A 12,284-nucleotide genomic window follows, 5' to 3' on the forward strand; every position below is an offset into this window, starting at 1 on the left:
TAGAGTACTGCGTAGGAGTGGAGGAAGGAAGGGGAAATCAAAGCCTGCCTAAACCCAAAGCTCCTGCTCTAAAGATGCCTCTTACTTTTTCCATGTATATGATCAAGTCCCAGATGAATATTATAAACTCAACTGCTTTGTCCATGTGATTAAAGGCCTGTTACTGGAGATGAATACAGGCAAGCTGGAACCTTCTGTCTAATGAGCAATCTTGTCCTCTTGCTTGTATCTAGTTGTTCACTGTGATGTTACAAGGTATGGCTGTGTATAATGACTCTGATGACTCAGAAAATCATGACCTCTGAGGATAAATGATCTAAAAAAAGAGGGAGATAGGTTTTTATGAGAAGCCCCACTGCTTTCAAAGCCATTTGTTCCTGAACAGTTTGAAAACTGAAAGGCTACTCTGTAGAAGGGCTCTGGATTTGCTCGGTGTTTCCATGGACATTGGTGCACTTGGCAATGAGTGCAGAGCAGAGACAATTTCACACATCCATGCCCCATAGGACACGAGTCCCATGTGTCTTTGTATCTGGCCTCACTATATCCAGAAATCTTATTTGCTGATTCTCTGTTGGCTACACAAAAGCAAAATCTTGAGAAAAGCTCTCACTGCCTAAGTGTGTATTGTAGCCTATTTTCTTCTATATTTTGGTTTTGTTTCAAGAATAAATAAACTTCTCGAGATGGTAGACTTGATTCAGATGTTGCATGAGTGTCGTGTCCTCTTCTTGATCTCCCAGAAAGTAAAGCATGTTTTCCATATGTAATATCAATCTTCAGAATACTTTGGAATAGTTTTTTTGGCTCCCCTGCCCATGGCCTGGAAACTGTCTGTTCCATATGAGCCTGCCACTGTCCCACGTAAAGCAGTGGGCAGAAAGGGCATATGGGCTCTTCTAAAAGATGGGCAAAAGAAACCAAGAGCTTGCTCTACAGCTTATGGCTCAGCAGAGAAAGAGGTGTGAATGTAGAAAAGTATGTCCTCTGTATGATGAGCGTAAAGTTCTTGGGTAGCCTCAGAGTGCAGGAGGCAGGTGACTTTCTGTCTGTAGGAAGATCTGTGGTGTTTTGGTGACATGCTCCCCTGCTTAGAGATGTGTGGAACAGTGGCAGCTTTGTGGTCTCTGCTGGGCACCAGCAAATAGTGTTCAGGATCAAGAGTGACTGTTTGCACCAACAGCCTCACATTGAATGCTCTCTTAGAAATGCTCAGCATAGCTCACCAACACCAGAGTCTAGTTTCTTAAGAAGTACAGAGCTCATGTGCAGGTTCAGGGGTCCTAAAGTATTTCCCTATCTATGTTCACTAGACTTTTGGCCATCCTCTCTTTCAGAGATTCCGTGCTTCCTTTTCCTCACTCTGCGTTAGAAAAATGCCAGCAATGTAATCTGCTTTTTATGTTGCTAGAGAAGCTTCACTTGTAGCTGTGCTGCTATATTAAGCCCTGCTTTTTCATGTCACCTGCTGCTCCAACTTCACTTTTCTTGAGCAGGCATTTGTTTTTGTTGATATGTTTGTGTATGGATTTTTTTTTCTTTTTCTGTGTGAGGTTGTTTTGTTTTGTTTTCTTCTCCCCACTCCTGCATGCTCCCAACCTGCTGTCTGTTTGCAGTTTGATGCCCTGGATGGAGCTGGATGGTGAATATCTCTACCTGTCTCAAGCGGAGAACATCCAGGCATACCAGCTCTGTGCAGAGGGGACAGGTTTGCAGCGTCACCCCCAGGCCATCTTCTCTGGCCACCAGGAGGACGTGTGTCGCTTTGTTCTTGTCAACTCCCACATTGTCAGTGGAGGGGGGTAAGTTGGGTGAATGAAGGAGCCCGAGGGTTTTACCAGTGAAGTTGGAAAGATTCTGTGTAACTGCAGCCCAGAGCAGAGGAGCCAGTTTTGGTACACAGTGTCCTCATGCTTGGCTGTGGTCAGCTGCTGCTGCTTCCTCTCTTATAATTTTGGTTCTGGCTTGAAAAAGCTTCTCCTGCAGCAGTGAAGGAGCTGAGTCTCATACTGTTGACCTTAAAAAGTGTCCTTTGCTCTGTAAACTTGTGGTGATGTCCACAGGATTGTTGAATCAGGAATGACTGATCAGGCAAACCTGACTGCTGTGCAAATTTCATTTCTTTCCCTGTTAGAGCCAGGGTAGCTCGACTGTTCTGATAATCAGTACTGCTGGTTAGCTGGGACTGCAGTAGAGCAGAAAGTTTTCTAGAGACAAGTGTGTGTTTATTAGACACACTGATATAATTGTGGAGAGGGGGGAAACTGCCAAGCCTTCCAGCACACACACACTTCTCCAATTCATTTTGCATTTGACTGGACTTTTACAGTTACAGCAAGTGACAGCACTTTCATTAATAGCTAAAACGATAAAAATATGCACAACAGTTAAGCACAGAATTGGGAGAGATAAGCTGTCTGCCCTGGGTATTGTGGGACTTTCCCCTATGAACTGTAGACCAAAATTCAGGAGAAAATGGAGGCTTGCATTTAAAATTCCAGTAACTGTGCTGCTTGAAAAAGGTCTAAATGTCTGGATAGTGAATTCAAAGCACAGCACCCTGCATGGCTGCTCTGAAATGAATGAAAAGCTGAGGCTTGGACATGGGTGACAATGTCCTCTCACTTGTTCCCTTACTCCAGCCATTCAGCATACAGACGGGATTCTGGCAAGCTCAAAGTAGTAGGAGGAGGAATGGCTACTTTGCTATAGTTTCTGCAGCTTAACACAAAGTGAAGGGTGAAAAGATAGCCAGGAAAATTTTCACGTGCATCAGATCAGGCTTTAACTGGCCAGATGTGGAATTGCAAGAGAACAGGTGATGTGTGAAGAGTGGAGGGTTCATAATGCTCCATGAATTTCAGCCCCTGTCAGAGACCAGTCCTGGTCTTTTTGTAGCACTCCAAAGCATTAGTGGAAGGTGCATGTCCAAGAAGTCCAAATTCCCTGCCTGTGGATTTGTTTTTCAGAGATGGAAGTATTGTCCTTCACAAGCTCCACGGCTCCTACAGCGTCAAGTTCTCTGCACATGAGCAGGAGGTGAACTGTGTGGACTTCCAAGGCGGCCTCATTGTCAGCGGCTCCCGGGACCGAACAGCCAAGGTGAGCAGGGAGTGTTTCAGCAGCTGCAGGTGCTGCTGTAGAGGTGACTTCAGAGGTCTTGTGCCGTGAATATTCAAGTGTCAGCAGAACTGTTGTGAGCCCTGTACTCCTTGCAGGAGGAATGCTGACTGTCTTGGCTCATGTCTCTGAAAAGATGCTTGCTCTGCCAGGCTTGTTAGAAAGAGATTTGGCAGTAATTTACAGCATCAGCTGCTGGCTTAAACTTGGAAGTGCAGAAGGCAGCAGCTGATGTTTTGCTTCTTTTCCTGTACATCCATCTACACTGTAGTGGAGAGGCATGCCAGTTAGTGTGAAATTTGCTGTATGGATCTCAAACTCATCCTTGTGTGATTTAACATTGCAATGTGGTTTAACATACTCTCTGTTATATATTCAATCTCTGTAAAGGATAGGATGATGTCTTTTCCAAATCTATGGTTATTTACTAATTTTGTTGTTTATTTATTTGTGTGGGGATTTTTTTCTTGTTTGGTTTTTTGTTTTTTTAAAAAATGGTTCTTGGTTTGCAAACCAGGAATGAAGTTAGACTATGAGTATTGTTAGCTCCTGTTTATCTCTTCCAGCTGGCATCACTGGGTCCTGTCACATAATTTTTGGCTATTTCTTTTTGGGGCAGGACCTTGTTGATTTTTGTCCTTCTGGATCTGGTTGGCAATGCTTTGTTCCTGTGTGGACTTGGAGACTTGTTCATCTGAGCTGTAATCAGCTTTGTTTGATCAGTTTAGGAAGCTCTACACAGATGTTTCACCCTTATCCTGCTAGCATGATGCAGTACCCGTAGTATAAAACCTTTCAAGGTTTTATAGGAAGTGTGTGAAGCAGCATGACCCGATTTATTTTTGTTGGTCCCTCTGTACAGATGTACTCCTGAGTAAAATCACTTCCAAGTAAAGCAAGCAATGTTCCAATGCAAAAGGCAATTTTGGGATTGCTGTTTGCCTCCTGGGAGCAAGACCTTGATGCTGCTTTGTCTCACACTTCAGCAGTGCTGCTCCTCTCTGGTCTGTGGATCCTCTTTTCTGGGAGAGTGCCTTCTTGCTACTTCTCTGACAGCTGGAGGAGACATCCCCGACCTTGAGAACAAATTCCTGAAGCCCAGAGGGGAATTTCAAGCTGTTTTTCTTAGAGCTAGTGTGAGATCTTGCCCACACAGTGCTCCCTACAGCATATACTCTGGGGATGTTCACCTCTTATTTTTTATCATCTCTTTCGCTGTCTTGTTTGCGTGAATGAGGCTCTTGGAGAGTGGAAGGGAATCCCTACCAACCTTTTAAAGGGGCTCTAAGTGTCTAAGCTATTGAGGGCTCTGCTGAGTGTTGATTAGGACTAAGCCCTGAAGAGCTGTTAATGTACATTCCTGTGTGATAGGCAGCAGATAGTGTGCTCTGAGCAATATTTTTAACCTGTAGGAGATAGGGATGCCTTAAAGGAGTTAAGCTTTTCTGCTGCTTTTGCTGACACTAGGTGCTAAATTCCCCGCTGACAAGAATAGCCTGCAATCCTGGGCATTATCAACAAACAAACAAATAGGGCACTCCACGCTTTGAAGTCTTGAAGCAAAACACTGGGGGTTGGTTACAGACAACTGGGGGGCTTGAGTCCTGTGGGCCAAGAATGATGGCAAGGTGGAGAAAATGAGGGGCCACTAGCAGAGGCCCCAGCAAGAATTTTGGGGCCTTTATTAGGACCCAGAAACAAAGGGGTGAACTGGTGGAAGGAGATGTGCGTGTTTGCACTGTTGGAGGAGGGAAGGAATTCTCTCATACTGTCAGTGAGCAAGAGCAGCCAATTTGAAAGCAGCCTGGGGTACACTTAGAAAAACTTGGTCTAAAGTGGGGTCTTCTAAAAGAAGATTATTTTACAGGCTGGTGAATGATTAACTTTATAGTTAATATTAATGGAAAATATTCTGGGATGCTATTAAGTCTTCCCACACTGTTCAAGAGAACAGATTTGAACAAATCCTAATTGTCTTTTATTTAACTACAGAAGATGAGGAGTTTGTGTTGAATGCTGCCCTTAGAGAGCAAGTGGTGATGGGGGTGCTCTCTGTTACCCATGGGGTGGAAGGTCATACTTATAAGCTGACTTCAAGTGCTTGTTTCTGCCAGCAATTGAAGGCTCTGCTCCCCCAAAATAAGTAATTTGAATTCAGGGAGAGCATCTGTGGGAAGGTGAGCATGGCAGTTTGGGCAGCTCTTCCAACACAACATTAGCAGCAAGCATCCTGCATTCTGCAATTTTGGGTGATGTGGCATAACATGCATCTCTCTCTTTAGGTTTGGTCGCTGTCGGCAGGCAGAGTTGGTCAGTGCCTACATACAGTGCAGACAGAGGATCGAGTGTGGTCCATTGCCATCAGCCCATTATTAAGGTAACAGATCTCTTTATTCCCAATTTTCATCAGAAAGAAGTAAAGGACTTGGATAGGCTGTGTGTCCACAAATCTTTGTGAGGCACCAATGTGACGGTTCAGGGACTTGGTTTGTGTGGAGGCTGATCAGGTGCTTGTGCCTGCAGCAGGAGCTCAGGGAAGAGCATGTGGTCCTTATTTCCTATACCAGCAGAGTAATCCCCTTATAAAGAGGCCATGAAGGTGGCCCTGGGTTCCTCTTAGTGCCTCAGGTGGGACCTGCTCATTCTTTCTTGAGGAAGGAACGCTGACTTGCTAATTAGAAACAGTCAGCTGGATCCTCTTGAGATTTTCTGTGCTGAAAAGATGCCAACTTGTATTCTTACTCTCTGGCAGAAGAGATGCTGAGCAAAAAGGTCCCTGCTTGAGAGCTGCATGCAGTGGTTAGAACTCAGGGTTTTTTGAACATGTTGAACTGGCAAAGATGGAGTTCAGGGATGTGGTTTTCCAGCCTCTGTTGCCTGTAGCTCTGTGCTTCTAGTGCAGGCATAATGCTACAATTACAGGTTCAGCATGGAAGGCAAGGACAATGCATACACCAGTGTCTTCCAGGGTGTTCTTTGAAGTGCTCCTGTTATTGAGGAAGTGAAAATCTGAGAAACTCTCAGTGTTAAAATCTTACACCAACCAGCAGTGGTCTATCTCTTTGGTTCTCTGTTAAACTCTCCTGCGTGCAAGAGAGGTTCTTCCTCAGCATACCTCAGGGAAGAGGGGAAGAAGAGCTGCTGTTGCTGCTCATGTGATGTCTGCAACTGCTGAATTTTAGGCTTGCAAAATCAAAATACTGTCCACAACTGCTATCCTTGTTAGATTTCCAAGTTTGTTTTGCAGGCAGCAGAAACTTAGTGGTACTGAGCTAATGGCTTTATCACGGAAATGACACCCCAGGCTTGCTGTGATTTTGCTGTTGTCTTGTTCCTTTGCTCTGAGTGTTTGAGACAATTAGTGTTTTTGAAGACTAGCCATGTGCATTAGTGCCACTGCAAGATGTGAGATAGAAGCCCTTTGCTGTCTTCTGTGCTGCAAGGGTCCCTTTTCTGGCAGGCTGTGGCTCAGGCACCGTGGCTAGTTAGAGGCCAGTGGCATTCTGCTTCCTCCTCCTAAGTGATGACCTACTGCCATGGCCTCTTGTCAGGACGGTGTTCCTCTCCATGGTGTGCATGCTTGTGCACACTCTCTGTCACAATATTTACCCTCAGTCTCCCCACCCCCCTTTCCTCCCTGCAGGGTGATAAATTGGAGGTGGTGGAACAGCTAACCCATGAACAAGTGGGCTTAAATTGTGCGCTCTCATTTTTTATGAGATTCTGGACTGTACCAGCCTCTCCCACTAGCCCAACCTACTGCACCCTCCCCTTACCCCTCCATATTTTAGGGAGGGGGGTGTGGAGAATTAGAGCCAATTAGCCACGTCATTAATTCTTCAATTTGACGGCTGATATAGCAGGGCCTGAAACACGCTGCTGACCTCGTATAATGGGAACCCTGCTCCTTAACATATTGACGATGGGAGAAGTTAATTAAAATTCCACAGAGAGAAGGTGTCGGCTAACCTATAAACCTGTCGCTTCTCAGAACAAATCGCAGCCATCCTAGAAGAGAGAGAGGATCAGAGCAGGAGGGCATGTGGTGGGGGTTGGCCAGGGCAAGGGGCAGGGGAGATGAATTTTTCACTAATAGGTTTTATTACTTGCTGTCTAATGAGGGTGAGTATCAAAAAGATAATATCTGGTGTCCAGCAAAGTCTGCTTTGGGGAGCTCTGTGGTTTCTGTTTTATTTGCAGGAGCCCATATTTCACCCATATGCATTCTCTATGCACTTATGTCTAAAGCTTTTCCTCCCCTGCAGTGCCCATCCTTCTAGACAGAGCTTGGATACATTTGTTCCCCAGTGAGGCTGAACATGGCCTATAACCTCCACTTCCTCCTAAACATTTAACATGACCTTCTGATTCTCCCTTCTCAGTTGTGCTGATGTAAACTGAGATCTCCTCCATAAGGACAGGTAGTTCTACTGGTATATAACTGCTGGAGAATCAGGCTCCAGCCACCTAAGTATTTTGGCCCACTGTTGCTAAGAAATGGCAGATGTCTCTACTATGGACACAGAGCTCAAAGCAGTTGTGTGCAGTGGGTTAGGAGCAAGGAAGGGTCCTCCAACTCTAGCCATTCAAAGTTGCTTTGGAGAAGCAGTAGTTTCCTGACCTGGAAGTTTGCCAGGACTTAGACTCTCTAGAGTGGTCAGGGTGGTATTCTTACTGAACTTCAGCTGTTAATGGGCTGAAACTTTTTGTCTTTTCAGTGATATCTTCCTCTGTGTGAAGCTTCTTACAGAGTATCCCATATGCTTCTGACCCACAGCTGGGTTTTCTGCTGTGCCTGCTGTAGTCCTGCACTGCTGGACTGCTACTCTAGAGGACAGTACCAGTACACTCAGGCTGAACATTAGAGACTTGTGCTCTTAGAGCACAGCTCCTCTGGTTTCAGGCATTTTTCCTGCTTTGATTTGTCTATATTTTCCCTGTGTCACTGCAGAGATCATACTGTACATATGCGGAGCTGGGGGAGGAGGCTTCCTTGTTCTTAGTGTAGTGGTGCTATTCTGGATGTTTCTGGGTCTGCAAACAGAATGATTCCTATAAGGGAGATTAGGTAGGGGAAGAGGTATTAAAAGGGTACCAAGAATATTGGATCATCTCTTCATATTGTGCAGGGGAAAACTGTGCTTAGTCCTTTACTTAAGTCTTTCAGCCATGGAAGTGTCTTGACATCCATGTGTGTTGTTGGAGCCTCATTGCTTTGGGGATCCCTAACAGTGCACTGCATGGTAATGGGGATGGGAGGGCATTGTGTTCATTCTGGGTTTTCAGCAAGTCTGCAGAGTTATGCAGGTGCTTTGTATAGCAGGTTACACATTGCATGTCTCATAAATGACTAGAGAAGACTCTGAGAGAGTTCTTAAAGTAGGATACTTAAAATAAGACTACCTCAGCTTCTTTCATCCACTGGTATAATTGATCTCTGAAGCTGTCCTTCTCCATGGATTAGTAAAATGCTGTACTTACTCTGCTGCATACCCTAAATTACATTTCTTAGCTGCTATTAATCCTCTTCCCCCTACGAGTTCATTTGCCTTTTGAACTCTGCATCACGCAGATGTTAAACTTTCATTTACTGGTGCTTACTGCAGTGACTTATGTGTGCTCTGGGACCAGGGCAAACCTAAGTGCAGTGGACCAATTCAAATGTGCAGGAGTTTCTGGTAGAGCAGTGGAACCTTCATGCTTTGTGGTTCCCTGAGGTGGCAGTAGCCAGGGAAGAGATGGGAGCAGTGTACAATGTAAACTGGAGGGGAAAGAAAAAAGTGCACTTCCATGTTAAGTTCATTATTAATCTTGGATCTAGATTTCTTTTTTTTGTGTTGAATTTAAAAAAGTACTCAGATCTAAGCTGACTTCTCCTGCCAGGTCTGGCCACTGGCGTTTGCTATTTTGATTTTTAAATATTTATCATGAGATGCTGTACTCAAAATGTGTCAGATTTTAAAGGAAGCAAAGAAAAGATGGAGGCACACAAATGGTTTCCAATGTGCGACTGTAGATGAGCAGCAGGATGCCAGGTTTCAGCTGTGGGTAGAGAGCTAGGAAACCCTTGGTACACTTTGGGGCAATCATAAAGTGCCCTACTGTGACAGAAACAGGCTGTGTGTGTGTAAGTCCAAGAGACAGTCTCTTCTTTTCTGACTTTGTCATTAGTCTGCTGCAATAGATGACTTCTCCTTTTGGATATTGCCTTGGTGAAGTGCAGGTTAACTGGAGAGAGAAGGAAAGTTTGTACTGAAGACTAGCTGTGTGCATTGGATGCTTAATTTAAAGGAAAATATGTACTTACATGAACAGCTACATTTAAAAAGCCAGGCTGGCTCTCCTGTTTATGCAGTGTGGTAGTCGAGATCCAACTCCTCTATTTGAACATGCTGATTTTAACCTAATTGCCTCTCCCATGGATTATTATATGAGGAGGTAATATCTGAGGATATCTCTGCTTCTATGGACAACCTCAGGCAAATTGTAAAACGTGCCCCAAACTCATTGGGGAAAGGAAGGAAGAGAAAGGTTACTTTACTAAATGGGCCTCTCTTCCATTGGGAGCGATCAAAATGATTAATTTTGAGGGCTTCTTTTTAATAGTTATCTAGAAACTTCTTGTGAAACTGTAACAATCTGATCTTGCAGGTTGTCTTACAGCAAAACAACTCACTTGAATCAGAGTAACTTTGCAGTGGTTTTAACTGTGCAATTGAAGCCCTAATGGGTAGAAGTTAAAATGTTGGATAATGCTCCCCTGCCCTCATTTCTTACTCCGATTTCATCAGCAGGTTTCCCCTACTGCATATCAAGATGAGCTGTTGGCTGTAGTGTGCTCTGCTTTGACCTTGCTTTGTGCAGTTAACCTCTGTGAGTCTACTAGGACCTGGGAGAAGTAACTGAGTTTTGTTGGGGTTTGTGCATTGCCAGCAAAACAGCCGGCAGCAATAGCTCTGCTGTCCTTGGGGATCTTCACAGAGCCTGGCCGGTTTGAATAATTGAGAGGGGACTCTGACCTGCAGCTGTTTCTTAAGCAGGGCAGGAAGAACCTGCTCAACTGTGAGATCCCAGAGTGGACGTGCAGAGTTAGTGGTGGCATTAACTGCCATCTTTTACTGACCTCAGAGGGCGATCTGGATGTGGGTTTGTAGGTATATGCAACAGCCATAACTGACTTGGTGCTCTTTCACCCTAAAGCTGAGGAGCAGGAAATGAGTATCAGGTTCTCCCCTCTGGAGCTAAAATGACACCTGTGTCTTATCCATTTGCCCTGACTGTTCCCTTGATGTTGGGAGGAAGAAGACTTTGTTTTACCTTCTTTAACTGTGTGATAATAGCTCTATTTTGTCTTCTTCACATGGGTGAACGCATGAACACGCATGTCTGTTTTCCCTCTCCTCTAGAAACAAACAAATATGCAAATATTTCTGTAAAACTGCAGCTTACCTTTCTTCACTTGAATTTCTTTCTTTTGCCCTCTAAAGCTCACGTGATTGATGACTTCCTCCCTTTTTGTCACTTTTGGCCAATACTCTAATTTATATATTTTCTGTGACTGTGTGAATTGACTCACTAGTGGTTGCAGGCAGGTGAGCAGGTTTTGGGAGGCAGTAGCTGACTGAGTTGGAACGCAGACATCTGTTTCTAATTGTGTTGAGCTGTGTTGCATATTGAATTTTTTTTTCCTCCCCCTGCAGTTTTTTATCATTTTCCCCCTTGCTTGAGGGGAAAGTCTGTCTCAGAAAGCTTGGAGGAAGCATCTTTCTTGTGCTGCATGGTTTGCACAGGAGAATCCATGACTGTTTAATCGATGTGACAGAAGAAACTTAGTTGAGGGGGCTGGTAACCTTATGGTTTGAGGTTTCCATTTCCAGTTTGTGATTGTTTTCTTTTTGCTTTTTAAGTTCGCAGGGGGAGAAGGTAACTTCACCAGACCTTGGCTGCTGTTTACCTTTGCTCAGTTGTGCAGTGTGCCTTTGTTTTTCCACCTTTGATCAGTGTCCTGCCAACAGATAATTTAGCAATTGCATCCTAGGGTGGAAGTGTGGAGTTAATGTTAAAATTAGGGTTTTTTTTCCTTTCCTTACTTCTGTGGCTGATGGAGCAGAGAAGAAGAGAGGGGAGGTGAAGGGGGCCATAAATTCTAGACCTGGTGATTCTGTTCCTTGTAGAGAAATGAAAGCCTCTGATGTCTCTTCAGCACTTTCATTAACATTTAAATTAAGGGTTTGTTTTTCAGGTGGCTTCAGTCGAAGCCCTTTCATAGTCTGACACATGGAGGCTGTTCTCTTTTCTCTCTCTCTTTCTCCAGCTTGCATATCAGTGTACAATAGTAATCACTGTTTTATTTTTTTTTTCTGATCTCTCAGGAGGGCAGCGACCTGACAAGCTGTACCAGAGGTTCAAAGAGAGACAGAAATGGAGTGCAAAGGTAGATGAGCAGGAGGATGCCAGGTTTCACTCCTACAATTAGAGTGGTGTCTGTTCCCTCCCCGCCTTTCAAATGACTGCTTTTGGGGGCGGGAAGGGACACAGAGGGATGGACATTTCTTGCACGGTGAGAGCCCCAGGTGCAGATGCCTCTAACCAGGCTCAGCTTCCACTGTTACTCCTCCCAGATGAGGCTGAACCTGTCACTCAGAGGATGCAAGCTCATGCCCTGAGGTGGGAAGTGAAGCTGTAGTGTCCTAAGATAGCAGCCTGGCCCTTCTAAAGGAGTGTTGATTCACTCTGAGGACAGCAGGAGACTGACCCTCAGCCTGCCATTGGCATTTGAAAGGAGGGTGATAGTGGAGGATATTGCCCTGAAGTAAAGGCAGTATCTGTCTTTTGTGCTGCAGGGTTTAAGTAATGTCTGCTCTGAGCACTGCAGCCTACAGTGTCTGAGGTGTCGGTTTGGTTCTTGGCTTACAACGACCTAAGCCAGACCATGCTTTGCCATGGCTAAGCAGTTTTTGGTCTAAGAGCAATTGGTTCAACATCAAGAAAAAAAAGCTGTTTTCCACCTGCTTCAACAGTTGTGTAAAAGCCAAGGAACAAAGGGATAATTTTAGGAATGTCAGTGACTTGCAGTGGAGAAGCAGTGTAGTAGGATTTGTGTAAAGACATCAGTATTTGTCCCAGAGCTCTTTTGAGGTCTTCCACTTCTCATCTCTTACCCA

General features: G+C 44.7%; 1 protein-coding gene across 2 annotated transcripts in view; it reads left to right on the forward strand.

Annotated features, from left to right (window-relative positions):
• Positions 1 to 12,284, forward strand: part of FBXW4 (F-box and WD repeat domain containing 4) — a 59,522-nt gene that overhangs the window by 12,580 nt on the left and 34,658 nt on the right. For both annotated transcript variants that reach the window (XM_064431104.1, XM_064431106.1), the window contains exons 3-5: positions 1,617 to 1,802; positions 2,970 to 3,102; positions 5,403 to 5,497. In XM_064431104.1, the coding sequence (XP_064287174.1) occupies positions 1,617 to 1,802; positions 2,970 to 3,102; positions 5,403 to 5,497 (414 nt within the window). The remainder of the gene's footprint in view (positions 1 to 1,616; positions 1,803 to 2,969; positions 3,103 to 5,402; positions 5,498 to 12,284) is intronic.

The sequence above is a fragment of the Passer domesticus genome, chromosome 8 (assembly GCF_036417665.1).
Source record: "Passer domesticus isolate bPasDom1 chromosome 8, bPasDom1.hap1, whole genome shotgun sequence".
Lineage (NCBI taxonomy): Eukaryota > Metazoa > Chordata > Aves > Passeriformes > Passeridae > Passer > Passer domesticus.